Genomic DNA, 21,706 nt, shown 5'->3' with positions numbered 1-21,706 from the left:
CCAGCATTGTGTATGTATGTGTTGGTGCACCCTATATCAGCAGGCACCCAAAAACCTTGACCTTAACAAAGGTAACACTGTATTATACCAAAATCAGCTCTAGAAAGAGTGTCTAATGTAGGGTGGCTGATAAATTTGAGTTAGTTGGAGGATGAGTCAGTAGTAACCAGCATCGTGTATGTATGTGTTGGTGCACCCTATATCAGCAGGCACCCAAAAACCTTGACCTTAACAAAGGTAACACTGTATTATTAATCATAAGAATGGCAGTGACAGCATTGGGTCACGAGTTATGTTAGATTCAGCAAATAACTCTCGTATTAAGGTTCAGCAAGGTAACTTCTTAATACCTAGTATGATGATATCATTGGTATTGTACCGCACCCTCTTGTTCTTGAGATGAAACTTCAGATTTCAATGATATTTTTGATGAGGTCATTTGTTGTCTCGATTTTTTGATTCCTCATTATTCTCCTTTGAGTATCTCAATCATAAGAGTGGTCAGGAAGACTGGGAGAAAATCTCCATGGAAGGAAAAATATTAACTTGAAAGGGGCATTCGCATCTGGCCAATTTCAAAGGAAGAGATTTAGGCACAGGGGCCCAGGATTACCATTATTTTTGCCAAATCAGTTTGAACATTTATTCGAGCAAACCCCGCATCTGATTGTTTGAAAATAATGGGGAGATGAATCAGCTACAAGATTTTCTGCTTAGATTGAAGTTTAGTAAAATTTCATTATTAGGTATACCTGTTCATTTTGTTGCTGATGGCTGACAATGTTCATGAGGCATCTGCACGATATATTGATATTGGAATCGGTAAGAATGGCAGTGACAGCATTGGGTCACGAGTTATGTTAGATTCAGCAAATAACTCTCGTATTAAGGTTCAGCAAGGTAACTTCTTACCTACTGTGATGATATCATTGGCATTGTTGTACCGCACCCTCTTGTTCTTGAGATGAAACTTCAGATTTCAATGATATTTTTGATGAGGTCATTTGTTGTCTCGATTTTTTGATTCCTCATTATTCTCCTTTGAGTATCTCAATCTTAGGAGTGGTCAGGAAGACTGGGAGAAAATCTCCATGGAAGGAAAAATATAGGTAAACTTGAAAGGTGCATTCGCATCTGGCCAATTTCAAAGGAAGAGATTTAGGCACAGGAGCCCAGGATTACCATTATTTTTGCCAAATCAGTTTGAACATTTATTCGAGAATCATTGGCATTGTTGTACCGCACCCTCTTGTTCTTGAGATGAAACTTCAGATTTCAATGATATTTTTGATGAGGTCATTTGTTGTCTTGATTTTTTGATTCCTCATTATTCTCCTTTGAGTATCTCAATCTTAAGAGTGGTCAGGAAGACTGGGAGAAAATCTCCATGGAAGGAAAAATATAAACTTGAAAGGTGCATTCGCATCTGGTCTGATCAAGCAACCTCATTGGTTGATTTTAAACTTTCGATTAACATTACCCACATATTGTTTAGATCAAAAGGGATTAACTTTGATCTGAGTTTAACTTTATTTGTGCCCCGGTCATTAGTTGTTACAATGAAAACATTACTTTCAATATTTCTAGAGATTACTTAAAGTTCAGCAGTACTGCTGACGGTTCCATATTCTTAGATTCTGTGATCTATTGGGTTTGTCTAAACTTAGTTCAGCAAATAGAGTTGTATATGAAACAATGACCGTAGTATTTACTTACCCTGTGTTTCATTATTTAATAATACTGTAACAGTATTTCTTTGACAGACTGTACATTGATTCTAGATACATAGATCGATAGGTAATCATTAATAAATGATTACCTATTAGGTACACCTTTAGATATATGATAGGTACACCTTTAGCTAATCTTGTTAAATTTGTACAAGTGAATGCAGTTAATTAATTAAAAAAAAAAATCTTGAAAGTTATTTTCATCATTATTTTTAGGTATTTCGAATAATTTTATTTATTTATTTATTTTACAAAATTTATGTAAATACTTTTTCTTTTTTAAAAAAATGAGAAAAAAAAATGATTGTGATTCTTAGAAATATTATAATTAAATAAATTCGCAGGAAACATCTTGAAATGTTCTCCAATTAAAACTTTGAAAAATTCTGACGTTGTTATTGACATTTTATTTAGCTCTCAGGGCAAGGACACCCACCTTTTCCTGTAAATTCTTCCGATGCTAAGGGCCACAATGTGAGTTTAAATTTAGTTCAATGTTAAACTGACCACGTGATTGGCTATTTTTTAATCCAAAATTTAAAATCGACCTATCAAATTGCTTAAGCTAATTAAGTAATTATTAACTGGTATAAAATCAAATTGTTGTCTCGAGGCGATAAGTCTCCTTGGTGTATATTTATATTTTCAAAGTCTATTAAGCCTGGTAAATAATTACCTAAAAACTACAAGAACCAGTACGTACCAGGAAAATCCCAGTCCTGTTGACCAGGATACTCACCGAAGTGGACAAGCTGAAAAGTAAGTAAATTCTGTTCTCTATGAAGGTTTAAGGACTCTAAGGTGTTCACACTAAGCACATAAATAAATGGAAAATGCTCCATAAATAGCAAGAGATTCAAGAGAAAAATAAAACCAGACATTTTAAAATACGCATGATTCACCAATTCGTCATTTTCTCTTTCCAGATACAGAATTTCAACCTTCCTCGCTCAAGATCGATCTGACCAGGGCCGACAGTTCGGATTTCGACTGCATCCTGTGTCGGTCCACCATTTGGAAACCCGTGACCACCCCGTGCGGTCACTCCTACTGTTGGATGTGCCTGGACAGATGTCTGGACTACAGCTCATCTTGTCCTCTCTGCAAAACCTCCCTCGCCGATGTAAGTATTCAGTTTGTAAAGGTGTGTCCAAACATAGTCTATCGATGTCGATCTAAAAGAACCCTGGCCTTCGTAAGAAGTCCATGGCTCTTCTAGATAATTAAAGGGAAAGTCACAAAAGATCTTATCAGGTCGCAGTGACATAGGGCGTTTATTATAGCCGATGGCCCTACTTATACCAAGACCAATAGTCCATCGATGTCGATCGACTCTGTGTGAACTTAACACCTACTGTTGGATGTGCCTGGACAGATGTCTGGACTACAGCTCATCTTGTCCTCTCTGCAAAACCTCCCTCGCCGATGTAAGTATTCAATTTGTAAAGGTGTGTCCAAACATAGTCCATCGATGTTGATCTAAAAGAACCCTGGCCTTCGTAAGAAATCTATGGCTCTTCTAGATAAGAGTAGGTATTTGGAAACGCATACCACCGAAGAAGACCAGTTTCAACATGTAAGTACATATTATGTAAATGCAGTTTCTTTGTGTTATTATGTCACGACTTAGGTGCTCACTGCAGCATTGTAGGATTTTCCCAATATCTTAATAATCTTAAAATCCAATGTTTACCTATGAACTTAACAGCTGATGCAATAACACGGACTCGTTGCATGTGCCGTAGCATGCTCGGGGAATGCTTCATAAGATAGGTAAGAAGAAGGAATAGGTACTGCGTAAATACCTGAGCACCGTGGAGCAGGAATTTGACTCTGGCTGCGAATTCGATTCCAGACCTTGTACATGACAAAATAAGAGCGTTACCAATGAATACCGTTCGGGTTAAACTACGAGCCTCTATCAGACCGTGGATACCCAAAACCTCTCCCACAACCCACATAACCAAAAATTGGATTCTATCCGGATACAATCGGGATAGAAGATAAAATAGGCTTGGGATTATTCGATCCTGTATCAGATTCTATCCGGATACAATCGGGATAGAAGATAAAATGGGCTTGGGATTATTCGATCCTGTATCAGATTCTATCCGGATAGAATCGGTATGAATGTCCCTCAAAAACAGATAGAATCCCGATTCTATCCGACGTTATCTAGTCTTCATTTTAACCGCGCCTATCTGCCTATCTAATAACAATACTTTCCTCTCTTTGAGTACTGTAGAGCAGGAATTTGACTCTGGCTGCGAATTCGATTCCAGACCTTGTACATGACAAAATAAGAGCGTTACCAATGAATACCGTTCGGGTTAAACTACGAGCCTCTATCAGACCGTGGATACCCAAAACCTCTCCCACAACCCACATAACCAAAATTGTTACCAATGAATACCGTTCGGGTTAAACTACGAGCCTCTATCAGACCGTGGATACCCAAAACCTCTCCCACAACCCACATAACCAAAAATTGGATTCTATCCGGATACAATCGGGATAGAAGATAAAATAGGCTTGGGATTATTCGATGCTGTATCAGATTCTATCCGGATAGAATCGGTATGAATGTCCCTCAAAATCAGATAGAATCCCGATTCTACCCACTTAAAATCACGATTCTATCCGACGTTATCGAGTCTTCATTTTAACCGCGCCTATCTGCCTATCGAGATAGAATCCCGATTCTATCCGACGTTATCTAGTCTTCATTTTAACCGCGCCTATCTGCCTATCTAATAACAATACTTTCCTCTCTTACCAGTATCTCACCGTCAGTCAGAAGCACGTCACCAAATTCCTGGACCGCGCCCTCCGCACCTCCCTCCCCTCCCTGTACGCTTGCCGTCTCCTCAAGACTCAAGTGGTGACCCCCGAACACCACCTGCCCGTGTTCGTATGTACCACGGCATTCCCGACCGTTCCCTGCATACTGTATGTGTTCGAGCCAAGGTACCGTCTCCTTGTGCGGCGGTGCGTTGAAAGCGGATTTTAAAAAAAAAAAAAAAAAAAAAAATACATACATATGTACATGTATACAAAAAATACCTTACTCCTTTGGCTCACATTGTCCCATTTTTCCCCTCAGTAACAATCAACACAAAACAGTTTCCACATTTTCATTCTCTCCCCCTCCCCTCCTCCCCATCTACGCTTCGGGAAGAGGAAAAATTGTCCCAAATAAAATTGTTTGGAAAAATTGTGTGTACAATAAATACACATAAGTATATAATGTACATATAATACATCACTTTTCACTATGGCTTTTCCTCAAAGCCTTCTCTTTGTCTCTCTCTTTCTCCCTATGCCTCAGTATCTTCTGTCTCCCTCTCTCCTTCATGTCGAGTACACAACTTTACTCTCTTCAGTGACAGTCTTTTCTGAAATTCGTACAGAGTTTTCTGAAATTCGAACATACCTACTTGGAAATTCGATATTTTATCTTCTAGGGCTGTACTCATGGGCTTCATAGTTTAGAGTTTAGTACATCCGTATTGACCGTACGCCGTACGTAGTCCCAAACTTCAAGTTTTAGTAAAACTTTGGGTTTGGGAGTCACATTCCTCCTGTACCTAATGTGAAGATTGAGAAAAACAGGGATTCAGAGCTTATTTAATGGTACCTACCAACCTAATATGCTAGATTAAATGAGACCAGTGTTTCACTGGACGAAAAGGATTAACGACTTTTACTTTAGAAAATAAGAAATATCCTTAACTCTAAAAAGAAGAAAGAAAAAACGGGAAAACAAATTTGCCACTTCGTGAAAAAACTAAGAAAAAAAAACCCTCGTCACAGAAGAGGTCCGAAAGGGGGTGCACGCATGCGCACTCAGTACAGAGTTTTCTGAAATTCGAACATACCTACTTGGAAATTCGATATTTTATCTTCTAGGGCTGTACTCATGGGCTTCATAGTTTAGAATTTAGTACATCCGTATTGACCGTACGCCGTACGTAGTCCCAATCCCAAACTCCAAGTTTTAGTAAAACTTTGGGTTTGGGAGGCACATTTCTCCTGTACCTAATGTGAAGATTGAGAAAAACAGGGATTCAGAGCTTATTTAATGGTACCTACCAACCTACCTAATATGCTAACTTAAATGAGACCAGTGTTTCACTGGACGAAAAGGATTAACGACTTTTACTATAGAAAATAAGAAATATCCTTAAATCTAAAAAGAAGAAAGAAAAAACGGGAAAACAAATTTGCCACTTCGTGAAAAAACTAAAAAAAAAGCCCTCGTCACAGAAGAGGTCCGAAAGGGGGTGCACGCATGCGCACTCAGACAGCCTCTGGTACTGTTCCCCTCTCCTTTTTTTCTTTTTTTTTTTTTTTTTTTAAAAGGCTTTATGGCAGGATTCTCACACAGTAAGCTCTTCCACCCAACCAAAGATAGGATAGTTATCATGTCTTTCTTCTCCCTTCGCTTTCGGGACTACAAGACCTTGGCATTTACAGTTCCATCCATCAAACCTCTTGGAAAAAAAAAAAATGTTCCTCTCTCCTGTTCTATACTCTTTTCTTGTTCTTAATTAGAAAATAAGAAATATCCTTAAATCTAAAAAGAAGAAAGAAAAAACGGGAAAACAAATTTGCCACTTCGTGAAAAAACTAAAAAAAAGCCCTCGTCACAGAAGAAGTCCGAAAGGGGGTGCACGCATGCGCACTCAAACAGGGGGGCTTTGGGGCCGATGTGTACGTCCTGGCAGTGAAGGGCGAGGGGAAAATACCTGAGAGCTTTCGCGGAGTTGGGAACGTGGTTCAGTTGTGTGTCGGCTGGGGGGGATGTTCACCCTCACGGAATGGAGCCCACAAGCTCTTCGTCATCAAACCCTCCAAGTCCCATTCTGTTAAGGTAAGTTGGGACAAGTCCAGACAGTGTCATCGTTAATAACAATCATGGTAAGTACTTGCCCAACTATCCGCTTTCTAGCTGTCTAAGTTGTCATCCACATCAGTACATAAGAAACATACACTGTAGAAATTTTGCCTTGAAAAATATTTATTGCGATCCCAACTTCCTAAAGGCCCGTTCCCACTTGTGAGTTTCATCCGATTTTTTCCGAATGTCCCATTTCGAACGACACGATTTTTTTTTTGCAAACGACAAGTGGGAAAGCACCTTAAATGATGCACCATTGACTCTGATCCAAGGAGCATGGATAGCATAGCATACACAATGAGCCCACTCTGAGGCTTAGTTAGGGGTAGGGAAACTGCCCCAAAGGATAGGTTAAACTTTAACCGTTAAAGGATGTTCTGAAGATTTACTGTCTCCAGGCAGCCTAAACACGGGATCATTCAGGGCTAGTCACAAAGCGTGGTTATTAAAAGACTAAACCGGACTTCCAGGACACCCTGTATATTTATTTTATGTACAATAATATTATTTTAGACTGCCGGGGTGAGTACTGGGGGTTGCCATTCATGCGATATTAATTAAAAAATTAAATTTCATTACATTAGGATGACGGGAGGGAGGGGGAAAAAGGAAGGGAGGATGGGAGAAAGCGTGAGGGGAAGAGGAAGACCTGATAAGAAAGAGCGGGGATGTTTATTGTGAATATATTTTGAACAGAAATGGAACACACGAGAGAAAGATAGAAATAGAGAATCTTTAAAATCTTGCAGATCTGGAGTGAGAGCGAGAGGGAGGGAGGGAGGGAGAGAGGGAGAGAGAGAACGCAGATCGAAATTTTCGCTAAAGCAATAGGTACCTATCATTCCGGACAGCATTCTAAAAGTGTCTCATTTTCCTCTCTCTATTTCCCCCCTCCTAAATCATTTAAGTATATCTATAGATGTATTTTCGGGCTTGGCGAGTCTCTCTTATGAGCGCTAGATCGCGGGTTCTACTCCCGCCCGAGGCAGATTTTATCCTAAACAAAACAGGTTCATTCTCGGACCAGCTGGTTTTCTCCTATCATGTCTTTCTTCTCCCTTCGCTTTCGGGACTACAAGACCTTGGCAGTTACAGTTCCATCTATCAAACCTCTTGGAAAAAAATGTTCCTCTCTCCTGTTCTACTCTTTTCTTGTTCTTAAGTTGGACCTCCGTGTGATTTCAGTATCAAGAAAGAACCAAACTCTGAGCCATCCAGTCCGACTGAAACTTCAAGTCCAGACAGTGTCATCGTTAATAACAATCATGGTAAGTACTTACCCAACTATCCGCTTTCTAGCTGTCCAAGTTGTCATCCACAGTACATAAGAAACATACACTGTAGAAATTTTGCCTTGAAAAATATTTATTGCGATCTCAACTTCCTAAAGGCCCGTTCCCACTTGTGAGTTTCATCCGATTTTTTCCCGAATGTCCCATTTCGAACGACACAATACAAACATAAAAAGATCTCTCTATTTCAAGTAAATGTTATACAAGATAATAAAACTGAAGTCCCAAGATCCCATGCGTACCTTCGGCACTGTTATTATACCGGCAGAACATAATAAAATAGAAGTCCCAAGATCCCATACGAACCTTCGCCACTGACTTGACAGTAGAGAGATAAATGGAACGACTGAAAAATGTGCGACACGGATTTGATTTTAATTTTCTCCTGTCTAGCCCCGTTTTTTCCTCTTCCTCTACTAGACTAGCTGAATACCCGGGGGGGGATGTTCACCCTCACGGAATGGAGCCCACAAGCTCTTCGTCATCAAACCCTCCAAGTCCCATTCTGTTAAGGTAAGTTGGGGTGGGGGGGATGTTCACCCTCACGGAATGGAGCCCACAAGCTCTTCGTCATCAAACCCTCCAAGTCCCATTCTGTTAAGGTAAGTTGGGGGAAAACCCTTAAAAAAACCTTTCAAAATAACCATAAAACAATTGAAATAACCATCCAGTAATTGCCCTTGGAAAACCTTTCGATCGATAATGCGGGATTTCCCTCAGAAAAAACTCTTGAATAAATTTTGAATAAACTTCGAAAATGAATTTATTTTAGAAGGATAAAATTAGATTGGTTCTATTTTTAGATTTTTATTTTTAAAATAAATCTTTTTATCTAGAAAATCTAGATGTTATTTTTATGATAAGGTTATCTATTTTTTACCGTTTTGTACTGAATGGGTACCCAACCCAGTAAAACGAGGAAGAATTCAATTGACTCGTGCTGGGTTGTAAAAAAATAAGTTTACAGTCGGACTTAAAAAATAGTATAAAAGTTAGGTTAGCTCCAGTTTTCCTTTGCAAGTTTCCTTGAAAGTCATGCTTATAAGAAGTTAGAACGAAAGCTGTATTGATATCTACAAATAGTCATTGCTTCTTAAGTTATGCACCAATTTTTTTGCTGTATTGTACAGTGAAATTTATCACTTTGCTTTTGTTCATTGAAAGGAATTTTGGTGGATAACAAATTACAATATCAGTTAAAATAATAATAATAATAAACACACATTTAACAGAACTCTAATAGTTTAAATACATCTGAGGACAATTTTTCAAAGTTCCCTTAATTATTTCTAGGTGATATTTAGGTACCTGTTATACATATTTTATGATAATGATGACAAGTGACTAAAATGCATAATTCTTGGATCATATACAGTATGTCCCAGACCCAGAAATCCTTCCCAAACTTATAAGAAGTTAGAACGAAAGCTGTATTGATATCTACAAATAGTCATTGCTTCTTAAGTTATGCACCAATTTTTTTGCTGTATTGTACCGTGAAATTTATCACTTTGATTTTGTTTATTGAAAGGAATTTTGGTGGATAACAAATTACAAGATCAGTTAAAATAATAATAATAATAAACACACATTTAACAGAACTCTAATAGTTTAAATATACATCTGAGGACAATTTTTCAAAGTTCCCTTATTTATTTTAGGTACCTGTTATACACATTTTATAACAATGATGACAAGTGACTAAAATGCATAATTCTTGGATCATATACAGTATATATGTCCCAGACCCAGAAATCCTTCCCAACACCCTATAACTTTTGAACGGTTGGGAACTACAGACATCGTATTTATGAGAAACCTAAATTGAGAAGTCTAGTCCATGAATTTAACAGAACTCTAATAGTTTAAATACATCTGAGGACAATTTTTCAAAGTTCCCTTAATTATTTCTAGGTGATATTTAGGTACCTGCTATACATATTTTATAACAATGATGACAAGTGACTAAAATACATAATTCTTGGATCATATACAGTATGTCCCAGACCCAGAAATCCTTCCCAAACACCCTATAACTTTTGAACGGTTGGGACAGACATCGTATTTATGAGAAACCTAAATTGAGAAGTCTAGTCCATGGTACATAAATCTTCCATAATCCTTGGCCCATATCTCATGAATGTCCGGAAGTTAGTAAACTTTCAACTTGCTTCATTTTCTCATTTCCTTAATCTTCTTCGTTCTTCGTAATCTCTCCATTCTTCACAAATCTCCCCTTTGTTCTTCTTTCTTCTCTTGATTTGAACCATTTCCCTTCTTCCTACATCTTATTTACCCCTTTCTTTCTTAACTTTCATCCCTTCCTTTACATCCTCTTTTCCTATAAGTTTTCTTCACAAATCTCCCCTTTGTTCTTCTTTCTTCTCTTGATTTGAACCATTTCCCTTCTTCCTACATCTTATTTACCCCTTTCTTTCTCAAGTTTCATCCCTTCCTTTACATCCTCTTTTTCCTATAAGTTTTCCCTCCATCTAGCAGTCCAACTCCTTAAAAGTTATAAGTATAAGTTTTCTCTCCATCTAGCAGTCCAACTCCTTAAAAGTTATAAGTATTTATTAATAAATGTTTCGAAAACAATGAAAAATGTGGTTTGTCGGATTAGGTATCGTTCTTCATAGAAAACGTGATTGTTGGGTGTAAGATTTTCAATTTCGGTCTGTTTGTGTGTACACGAGTAAGTTATAAGGTGTGAAAAAAAAAATATATATATATCATGTGCTCGGCTAGTAATCAGAAGGTCGCCAGACCTTAGGTAGGTGTGTAGACTATTAGGTCCAGAAAGATCATTTTCTACATACTCTTACCTAGAAAGTAAAATTTACGGTTCCCACAAACTGCTTTTTTTTACTACCTCTCTCTGAAATAGATTCTGAATTCTGAGACAGCTCACTTGAGAATCTCAAGATAGAGCTCATTTCACTAAAATATTTCCTAAAAAAAATAAAAAAAATAAAAAATTTTACTACCTCTCTCTGAAATAGATTCTGAATTCTGAGACAGCTCACTTGAGAATCTCAAGATAGAGCTCATTTCACTAAAATATTTTCTAAGAAAACAGGAAGAAATAAATTAAAAGAGTAGAGAGACAAAATGAAGAACCGTTTCTTTCTTAATCTGAAGATATTATTCTTAATGGAAAATGTCAGGAGAGTAGAAAAGCTAGGGAAAGAAAGACTAATGACTAACAGCAATTATGAAGACGACAAAAATATGCAGCACACAATATACCTTAGGTGCCATTCCAGTAAAAAAGTAGGAGATGAGAGAGAGAGAGAGAGAAAAAGGAGGTATATAGTAAAAAGTAAGAGAGAACGAAGGAGAAAGCAAATGGACAAGATTAATTATCCTAAAGAAGTTGAATACTGTTGAAGCATTGCAACACACTTAAAAGAGGACTTAAAATGAAATGTCAAAAGAAAAAAAAATCGAAAATTGGAACAATCAATGTTTAACCAAAATTCCATACCTCGGCTGGGATTGAACTCACACCCTCCTGTTTACCAGGCGAGCGTCTTGACCACTACACCACCGAGACATGGGAGAACTGGGGACACGGGAAAAAGAGGGGAAGTTAAGGCTAACAACATCTTTGGAAAATCTTATAATGGGTTCTTTTCTTATTGAAATATGGACAATGGGGAAGATGATGGTGGCCGGCCATTTTGCTCAAGGATTTTGTGACCTTTTCCAACGAATTGGGGAGAAATGCAAAACGAGCGTAATAGAATTTATGCAGGAGAGAGAGAGAGCGAACGAGGGAAGGAAATAGAGATGGAGGGAAGGAAAGAGAGAGAGATAGAAAAAAAGAGAAGGAAAGATATAGAGAGAGCGAGCGAGGGAAGGAAATAGAGATGGAGGGAGGGAAAGAGGGAAGGAAAGAGAGAGAGAGAGAGAAAAAGAGAAGGAAAGACATAGAGAGAGCGAGCGAGGGAAAGAAATAGAGATGGAGGGAGGGAAAGAGGGAAGGAAAGAGAGAGAGAGATAAAAAAAGAGAAGGAAAGATATAGAGAGCGCGAGCAAGGGAAGGAAATAGAGATGGAGGGAAGGAAAGAGAGAGAGAGAGATAAAAAAAGAGAAGGAAAGATATAGAGAGAGTGAGCGAGGGAAGGAAATAGAGATAGAGGGAAGGAAAGAGAGAGAGAGAGAGAGAGAGAGAGATGGAAGGAAGGAGGGGAAGAATTAAGGGAGAAAGTAAGTAGTTACAATATAGATAGAGATATAGATAAGGAGGGGGAGAAGAGAAGAAAGAAAGAGTGAGGGAGGGAGAAGGAAGAGGGGGGAAGAAAGATAGAGCTATGGAAAGAGAGAGGAACAGGAAGAAAGCAAAAGAGAGAGAGGAGAGAAACACAGAAAGGTTGAAAAACATGAAGGTAAGTACAGTTATGAAAGAAGAGAGAAGAAAGAGAAAGAGAAGGTACAAAAGAGACTGAACCCTTTGCACAACTATTAAAGGTACCTACTCAAGTCCTCGCACACAATGGGATCTTGGGAACGTTTTTAGCACAACAAAAAGAAACCATTAAGGATTTTCTGAACGAAAAGAAGAAAAGGTACCTACTCAAGTCCTCGCACACAATGGGATCTTGGGAACGTTTTTAGCACAACAAAAAGAAACCATTAAGGATTTTCTGAACTAAAAGAAGAAAAAAAAAACCTTAGGTAAAACTGTAAAGGAAGAAATACAGAAAGAAGAGCTAGGTAAAAGCTCGTCCCATAAATTTTTCCACGAGAATAAGAGTGGAACATCAGGGTTCCTTTTGAATAAGAACAGTTGACAGTGGTTACTAACTGCTAACTGGGGCAGTGGGTCGAGATTCATCAGAAAGGAATCCAATAACCACAATAGTTTAAACTTGGTAGGGTTCCTTTTGAATAAGAACAGTTGACAGTGGTTACTAACTGCTAACTGGGGCAGTGGGTCGAGATTCATCAGAAAGGAATCCAATTGCAGGGACCACAATAGTTTAAACTTGGATTAAAGTAAAAACTATTGAATAGTAAAGGAAGGTTTTTTGGGGTTTCGTGGTTGAATTATGAGGGAGAGAGAATTGAATTAAATTTATTGAAGAAATTTGACTGTCAACTATTTCCCTAAAATAAAGGAGCATGTCTGCCCATTTTCACATTTTAGCTCTTTACCTGCCACGTGTTTGCAGAACGCGATCCATTTTCAATGTTCTTCAAAGCTTTCTTTTTCTTGAGTACCACTGAATGGTATGGAAATATTTTCCACAATATCCGTACATCTTACAAACTGAGAGAGGATCTTACTGAACAGAACGGTGGATAAGAAAGAGCGGGGATGATTATTGTGAATATATTTTGAACAGAAATGGAACACACGAGAGAAAGATAGAAATAGAGAATCTTTAATATCTTGCAGATCTGGAGTGAGAGCGAGAGGGAGGGAGGGAGGGAGGGAGAGAGAGAGAAGGGAGATCGAAATTTTCGCTAAAGCAATAGGTACCTATCATTCCGGACAGCATTCTAAAAGTGTCTCATTTTCCTCTCTCTATTTCCCCCTCCTAAATCATTTGAGACAATCATTTAAGTATATCTATAGATGTATTTTCGGGCTTGGCGAGTCTCTCTTATGAGCGCTAGGTCGCGGGTTCGATTACCGCCCGAGGCGGATTTTATCCTAAACAGAACAGGTTCGTTCTCGAAACAGCTGGTTTTCTCCTATCATGTCTTTCTTCTCCCTTCGCTTTCGAGACTACAGACTTGACAGTAGAGAGATAAATGGAACGACTGAAAAATGTGCGACACGGATTTGATTTTAATTTTCTCCTGTCTAGCCGAAGAGAAGAAAGAAAGAGTGAGGGAGGGAGAAGGAAGAGGGGGGAAGAAAGATAGAGCTATGGAAAGAGAGAGGAACAGGAAGAAAGAGAGAGAGAAACACAGAAAGGTTGAAAAACATGAAGGTAAGTACAGTTATGAAAGAAGAGAGAAGAAAGAGAAAGAGAAGGTACAAAAGAGACTGAACCCTTTGCACAACTATTAAAGGTACCTACTCAAGTCCTCGCACACAATGGGATCTTGGGAACGTTTTTAGCACAACAAAAAGAAACCATTAAGGATTTTCTGAACTAAAAGAAGAAAAAAAAAACCTTAGGTAAAACTGTAAAGGAAGAAATACAGAAAGAAGAGCTAGGTAAAAGCTCGTCCCATAAATTTTTCCACGAGAATAAGAGTGGAACATCAGGGTTCCTTTTGAATAAGAACAGTTGACAGTGGTTACTAACTGCTAACTGGGGCAGTGGGTCGAGATTCATCAGAAAGGAATCCAATAACCACAATAGTTTAAACTTGGTTTAAAGTAAAAACTATTGAATAGTAAAGGAAGGTTTTTTGGGGTTTCGTGGTTGAATTATGAGGGAGAGAGAATTGAATTAAATTTATTGAAGAAATTTGACTGTCAACTATTTCCCTAAAATAAAGGAGCATGTCTGCCCATTTTCACATTTTAGCTCTTTACCTGCCACGTGTTTGCAGAACGCGATCCATTTTCAATGTTCTTCAAAGCTTTCTTTTTCTTGAGTACCACTGAATGGTATGGGGGCACGGTTGGTCCAGTGGTAACGCGCTTGCTTGCCATGCAGAAGGTCCCGGGTTCGAATCCCACCATCGACAAAAAATTGTACTCGTTTTTCGATTGCAAATATTTCAACGGGTTACTTTCTGGTGTTCTCGTGTTGACCCAGCACCTAAATGGGAAGTATTGTGTCTCTTCTCGCCCATCTGATGAAAGACATCCCACGGGATGGGCATGCTACGACACAGGCCACATGCGTGAGCAATTTAAAAAAAAAAAAAAAAAAAAAGACTGGATGGTTGAGGTGAAGCCAGGTGACAACTTTCGATCGCCCCCAGGGGTAAATGGAGGGGAAAAAACATAGACATTCAAAAATGTCCCCTTTAAGGACCCCTATACCAAAATATCGTTCGTCATCCAACTATGATGTTTGAAATAATTGCGTAGCCTAGGTATAGGTAGTTAAGTAGGTAGGTAAAAAAAAAAAAAAAAACCTTAAAAAAAACTAGCAAAATGGAGACACAAATCCAGGCTACGAGAACAAAAGGGCTGGGAGAAAACAAAAAGGGAGAAAAAATGCCCCCTATATTTTTAGGGTTCGGCACAGTGCGTCGTTGGAAGATTATCTAGATTGAAAAATGGGAAGAATGAAAAGTGAAAGAGGGGAGGAAAAACCCCCTTCAGAGGACGAAGGGAGAGACATGGGAGGCAGAAAGTGAGAACGAATAAGGAAGGATGAAGGGAGAGGAGAAAAAGATGGATGGTACCCTACCCCTTACCCCCACTATCGGGAGGGGTGAAGGGGGGGTTGAAAAATATTATCTTTTAATAATAATAGTCGCCCCCCATCTCTGTTTTGAGGCAGAAGGATATTTTTATTTTTAGGTCAGGAGGGAAAACCAACGAGGGAAGAGACACTCTGTGAAGGAAAAAAAAAGGGAAAAGGAGGTACAGGGAAAGAGGAGAGAGAAGACGAGCGGGATGGTTACGACACCGCTCAAGTAGAATTCATCAACGATGTTCCTATCCCTAACCATAAGCTCAACGGTAAGTCAGCCATTAGCGGTTAGTCCCAAGTATGCACTGTTATCATGTTCTTCAGGTTGCACCTCAAAGTTGTGCTAATATCATGGCAATGCTGACTTTTGAAACTGCTGCTATGAAAAGATTCGCAGATATCATCACCCACATAAATTCAAGCTTATCTTCTTCATTAGGTTCTTTGGAGGCAACCAGTCTGGTTGGCATGGGTATTTTATGGTACTTACTATTAGTACTAGATCCCTCATACGCCATCGGACTGAGTGAGTGAGCTTATCTTCCTCATGAGTCCCTCTCCTTTTGGTTATCCACAGAATTTAATTCTAAACTTAACCCCTTCACTCCTTCTGTCCACAGAGATCTCCGCCCTGCACAACACGGTACGGCGGCGGAGTGAGCAATGGTTCAAAAAAATGAGCCCCGCCCTTCAGAACGAGATCTGTCGGTTCTACGGAGCTATGCCACCGACTGAGCTAGACTGGCATTTACTATCTGACGGTCCAGCTTGGATGTGGTGGCTCCTTGCTATTTCTCCGCCCTGCACAACACGGTACGGCGGCGGAGTGAGCAATGGTTCAAAAAAATGAGCCCCGCCCTTCAGAACGAGATCTGTCGGTTCTACGGAGCTATGCCACCGACTGAGCTAGACTGGCATTTACTATCTGACGGTCCAGCTTGGATGTGGTGGCTCCTTGCTATCCTACCTCTGGGACATCATCTGCAGGTGAGGATCTGAATGAAACAGAACTGAGAAAGATATTTTACCTTGAGTATTCAACTATTCATGCGTAAAGCAATAGATCAAGTTATAAAGCGCAGGCTTCATCCAGTGATAAAGCGCTTGTCACGCTGAAAGTCTCAGGTTTCAAGTTTGATTTCCAGGTAAAATTTGCACTCGTAACTTGATTGTAAGTATTTTCTATGGGTCATTCTTTGGTGCTCCTACAACCTACATAATTGGGAAGTGTTGTCTCTTTTCGTCAACCTGAGAGATACCAAATTTCACCACGTTATCACAGTTTACCAAATTACCAGGCCGCATAATGTCTCAGGTTTCAAGTTTGATTTCCAGGTAAAATTTGCACTCGTAACTTGATTGTAAGTATTTTCTATGGGTCATTCTTTGGTGCTCCCAGAACCTACATAATTGGGAAGTGTTGTCTCTTTTCGTCAACCTGAGAGATACCAAATTTCACCTCGTTATAACAGTTTACCAGACCGCATAATTTTCTCATTCAAAGTATTTAAACCCACTTTCCTTGTTTGTCCCCAGGTCGGTATCCTAGCAACCACGTGCATAGAGAAACGTCTGAAAGCCATCAACAAAACGTTCGAGCTCATCGACCAAAGTGAGCGCTCCCAAGACTTCACCATGGCACCCCCGGTACGCCAATCACAGCCAATGAGACCACACCCACTTAATAGACAATCCTCACAGCAGTCAATTCACCAGCACCCCTCATGACAGTGGCTCAAACGGTTGTCCTTGGCCCTCGGAGCTGTGCTCAAATGTTAGGGTGGATTTCACCAATTTTCAGTCCTTAGAAGGCCTGTTAAGCTAACAGCCAGTTAATTTCAATTTGATTTGTATAGGCTTAACATGGTTGTTAAGTTACCAGCCCGTTAGAGGCTGAAAAGGTTGGTGAAACTCACCATTAGTGTTAGGGTGGATTTCACCAATTTTCAGTCCTTAGAAGGCCTGTTAAGCTAACAGCCAGTTAATTTCCATTTGATTTGTATTTGTAGGTATAGGCTTAACATGGTTGCTAAGTTACCAGCCCGTTAGAGGCTGAAAAGGTTGGTGAAACCCACCATTAGTGATCTTCAAATCCTCACTTCTTTTGGTTGTAAGTTGTAGTTTAATGATGAGTTTTCATTAGGTATAATTCATATCTGACTCGATTTTCTCGGATGATTTTTGATTCATACGATCGACTCCGTTGAATGTGTTAAGCTAACAGCCAGTTAATTTCCATTTGATTTGTATAGGCTTAACATGGTTGTTAAGTTACCAGCCCGTTAGAGGCTGAAAAGGTTGGTGAAACCCACCATTAGTGATCTTCAAATCCTCACTTCTTATGGTTGTCAGTTGTAGTTTAATGATGAGTTTTCATTAGGTATAATTCATACCTGACTCGATGTTCTCGGATGATTTTTGGTTCATACGATCGACTCCGTTGAATGCAAGTCAACAAATCCAGTTGTAGTTTAATGATGAGTTTTCATTAGGTATAATTCATACCTGACTCGATTTTCTCGGATGATTTTTGGTTCATACGATCGACTTCGTTGAATGCAAGTCAACAAATTCGTATACGTTACTTTGCAACTATGCTAGAGGCTACATTTTGCGTTAAACTTGGATTAATGTTAATCTGATCAAGCAACCTCATTGGTTGATTTTAAACTTTCGATTAACATTACCCACATATTGTTTAGATCAAAAGGGATTAACTTTGATCCGAGTTTAACTTTAATTGTGCCCCGGTCATTAGTTGTTACGATGTCAGGAGAGTAGAAAAGCTAGGGAAAGAAAGACTAATGACTAACAGCAATTATGAAGACGACAAAAATATGCAGCACACAATATAGCTTAGGTGCCATTCCAGTAAAAAAAGTAGGAGATGAGAGAGAGAGAGAGAAAGAAGATATATAGTAAAAAGTAAGAGAGAAAGAAGGAGAAAGCAAATGGACAAGATTAATTATCCTAAAGAAGTTGAATACTGTTAAAGCATTGCAACACACTTAAAAGAGGACTTAAAATGAAATGTCAAAAGAAAAAAAAAAATCGAAAAGGAGGTATATAGTAAAAAGTAAGAGAGAACGAAGGAGAAAGCAAATGGACAAGATTAATTATCCTAAAGAAGTTGAATACTGTTAAAGCATTGAAACACACTTAAAAGAGGACTTAAAATGAAATGTCAAAAGAAAAAAAAAATCATGTTCCAGGTACATAATTAATTTCCAAACATTTATGTATAAATGTAACCGTACGGTATATGTAAATGTAAATTTATGTGAAAACATTTGAACACACACACGAGCGTTCCCATTATTAGCATGAAGAAGGAAAATTCAAGGCAGTATTGATTCCATGCGTTGAATTTTGCTCTTTTTCGAAACACATATTCCTAATGCTAAACAGGGGGGATTTATTCTGACTTATACCCGAACTTGAAAATATATGTAGGTATGTAGCTCTCATTCCCGTGATTTGGTGGATGTGAAAATTACGGATTCAAAATGCAATCTCGTAATTTAGGTTTGATACAACAGACGAGACGTATGTTTGTTGTACAGTGATGACTTTTATGTAATATTTAGTACACATTTGAGTCACCAAACTTGGAAATATACCTAAGTAGCTCTCTTCCTCGTGATTTGCTAGGGGTGAAAAATACGGTTCCGAAAAAATGCAATCTCATACTTTGAGTTTGATACAACAGACAAATTAATAGGATACAATGTTTTGAAATATGCAAGTCAGTTATACAAATACAGTGATGGCTCTTATGGAATACGTAGGACGAAGTTAAATACAAAATAGATTGATGGGCTGATGGCTTTTATGGAACATTTAGTCCACATTGAGGAGTTATCGTGTGTAGGTACCTTTAGATTTTAGTCCTAAAAGAGAGGCATGGCACAGTAGAGTAAAGCCCTACTTTCCTTGCTCTCCCTTAAGACTCCCCCAACTTCTCTCTTGGCCCCAATGTACAGTATTGAATTTCCATACCGAAAAATTGTTAGAGAGACGAAGGGAAGAAAAAAACCTTTCATGATATCGACAGCAAACAAAAAGAAGAGAAGCACAAATGTACACGTTACACGAGTAGATATTGAAAGATTAAACTAACCTATTACCTTTTCCATTTGAAGAGAGAGACATGGAATGAGAATTTTCTCATCCTTGAGAAAAGACGAAGAGAGGGGAAATGGAGTCTTTGCAATACTAAAGACTCCCAGAGTTACGGATGATTAAAGTACTAATTAAAACACAAACAAAAAGAAGAGAAGCACAAATGTACACGTTACACGAGTAGATATTGAAAGATTAAACTAACCTATTACCTTTTCCATTTGAAACTCTACCTGAGAGAGAGAGAGAGAGAGAGAGAGAGAGAGAGACATGGAATGAGAATTTTCTCATCCCTGAGAAAAGACGAAGAGAGGGGAAATGGAGCACTCCCTCACTCCTTTATTATGATCAGACAATACAACAAAATTTCGCCCAGTCATCTTCTGGATCATATTATGTGGTGGGCGCATTCTGCTAGATATTCGTGTTCACACCACTCCCTCACTCCTTTATTATGATCAGACAATACAACAAAATTTCGCCCAGTCATCTTTTGGATCATATTATGTGGTGGGTTTTTTTTGCAATGCTATTTTTTTGATTGACATCTCATTTTATGAAGAGAGGTATCGAAGCGCATGAGAAGACTGACACATTTGCTGATCCTTCTCACGAGAGTATTAAAGTGACATGCAATGTAACTCCCTCACTCCTTTATTATGATCAGACAATACAACAAAATTTCGCCCAGTCATCTTCTGGATCATATTATGTGGTGGGTACTCCCTCACTCCTTTATTATGATCAGACAATACAACAAAATTTCGCCCAGTCATCTTCTGGATCATATTATGTGGTGGGTTTTTTTTGCAATGCTATTTTTTTGATTGACATCTCATTTTATGAAAAGAGGTATCGAGGCGCATGAGAAGACTGACACATTTGCTGATCCTTCTCACGAGAGTATTAAAGTGACAACCAATGTTCACATAGGTAGAAAACTATACACAGGAGACAGGGACTTCAAAGTTTTAAGCTGACAGTCTAGAGCACTCTCACGTGTGCCTTTACAGTAAGATAAATGAAGCCGTGAAAAGAGAGTGCGAAGGGCATCCACTCGTAAAATTTGTAGCCAAAACCAAATGTCAGTCCAAAGCAATCACCCTAGTTAGGGCTGATTGAGAGACTTCCGACCCCGGACATCTCATTTTATGAAAAGAGGTATCGAGGCGCATGAGAAGACTGACACATTTGCTGATCCTTCTCACGAGAGTATTAAAGTGACATGCAATGTACACATAGGTAAAAAACTATACACAGGAGACAGGGACTTCAAAGTTTTAAGCTGACAGTCTAGAGCACTCTCACGTGTGCCTTTACAGTAAGATAAGTGAAGCCGTGAAAAGGGAGTGCGAAGGGCATCCACTCGTAAAATTTGTAGCCAAAACCAAATGTCAGCCGAAAGCAATCACCCTAGTTAGGGCTGATTGAGAGACTTCCGACCCCGGTGTAGATCTGACAGTACCCGGTGTCCATCAACTATTGTAACTCGTTCCAGACGTCAGTGTCAGTGCGAAATGTTTAGGTTTTGAAACGGGAAACCTGGGAGAGTTTCCCTTTGAGAAAAATACACGTAATCTGAGAACAAAATTTAGGTTTCCAGATAGACACGTAACGAAATACCCGAGTACAGATTTTGTACCTTAATGTTCTCACATCTCTCTTTTTAAAGGGAAGACAAATTAGACACTTTTATTCATCCCTCTCCAAAGTATTGACTCACAATGTGTCACTTCTCTCAGGTACGCGCGATCTTTTTTCGGGTTCAATAAAATGCAGACATCTCTCGAAGTGATTAATGGAGATTTAAAAGTCAGTTCCCCCAGAGCACAAAGCAGCTGAAAAGTTCAATATCATTGCCACGCATAGTACCATGTGGTCCTCAACTTTGGTATTCTAGATTTTGTTCATAGCTTATTAGAATCACATTGATGATTTTGATGAATCTTTAATTAAGTTGAGCGCTTGTCTATGACAATGAAATATTTCACAAACCTTACACTAATTTGTCCGAACGAACCAACCCACCTACTTTTTCTAAAACTGCTGAACTCATAGTACCATGTGGTCCTCAACTTTGGTATTCTAGATTTTGTTCATAGCTTATTAGAATCACATTGATGATTTTGATGAATCTTTAAAACCTACATTAAATTGAGCGCTTGTCTATGACAATGATCTATTTCACAAACCTTACACTAATTTGTCCGAAAGAAACAACCCCCCTACTTTTTCTAAAATTGCTGAACATAAAAGGGTGTGCCTTTTATCACTTGGGATGGGTACCCAATGACCATTATCAATATTTTTTGCCTGCATAACCTTTCC

General features: G+C 38.8%; 1 protein-coding gene across 1 annotated transcript in view; it reads left to right on the top strand.

Annotated features, from left to right (window-relative positions):
* The window catches only part of LOC103505661 (LON peptidase N-terminal domain and RING finger protein 3), an 85,814-nt gene extending 68,700 nt beyond the window's left edge, over positions 1-17,114 (top strand). Inside the window, 8 exon segments of the mRNA XM_026820954.1 lie at positions 2,421-2,489; positions 2,657-2,853; positions 4,510-4,729; positions 7,794-7,898; positions 15,433-15,525; positions 15,877-16,041; positions 16,044-16,243; positions 16,793-17,114. Coding sequence (XP_026676755.1) covers positions 2,421-2,489; positions 2,657-2,853; positions 4,510-4,729; positions 7,794-7,898; positions 15,433-15,525; positions 15,877-16,041; positions 16,044-16,243; positions 16,793-16,984 — 1,241 coding nt within the window. The 3' untranslated portion in view covers positions 16,985-17,114.
* The last annotated feature ends 4,592 nt before the right edge of the window (positions 17,115-21,706 follow it).

This window comes from Diaphorina citri, unplaced genomic scaffold, assembly GCF_000475195.1.
Source record: "Diaphorina citri unplaced genomic scaffold, Diaci psyllid genome assembly version 1.1 scaffold188, whole genome shotgun sequence".
NCBI classification, from domain to species: Eukaryota; Metazoa; Arthropoda; class Insecta; order Hemiptera; family Psyllidae; genus Diaphorina; species Diaphorina citri.
This window is presented reverse-complemented; position numbering and strand designations above follow the sequence as displayed.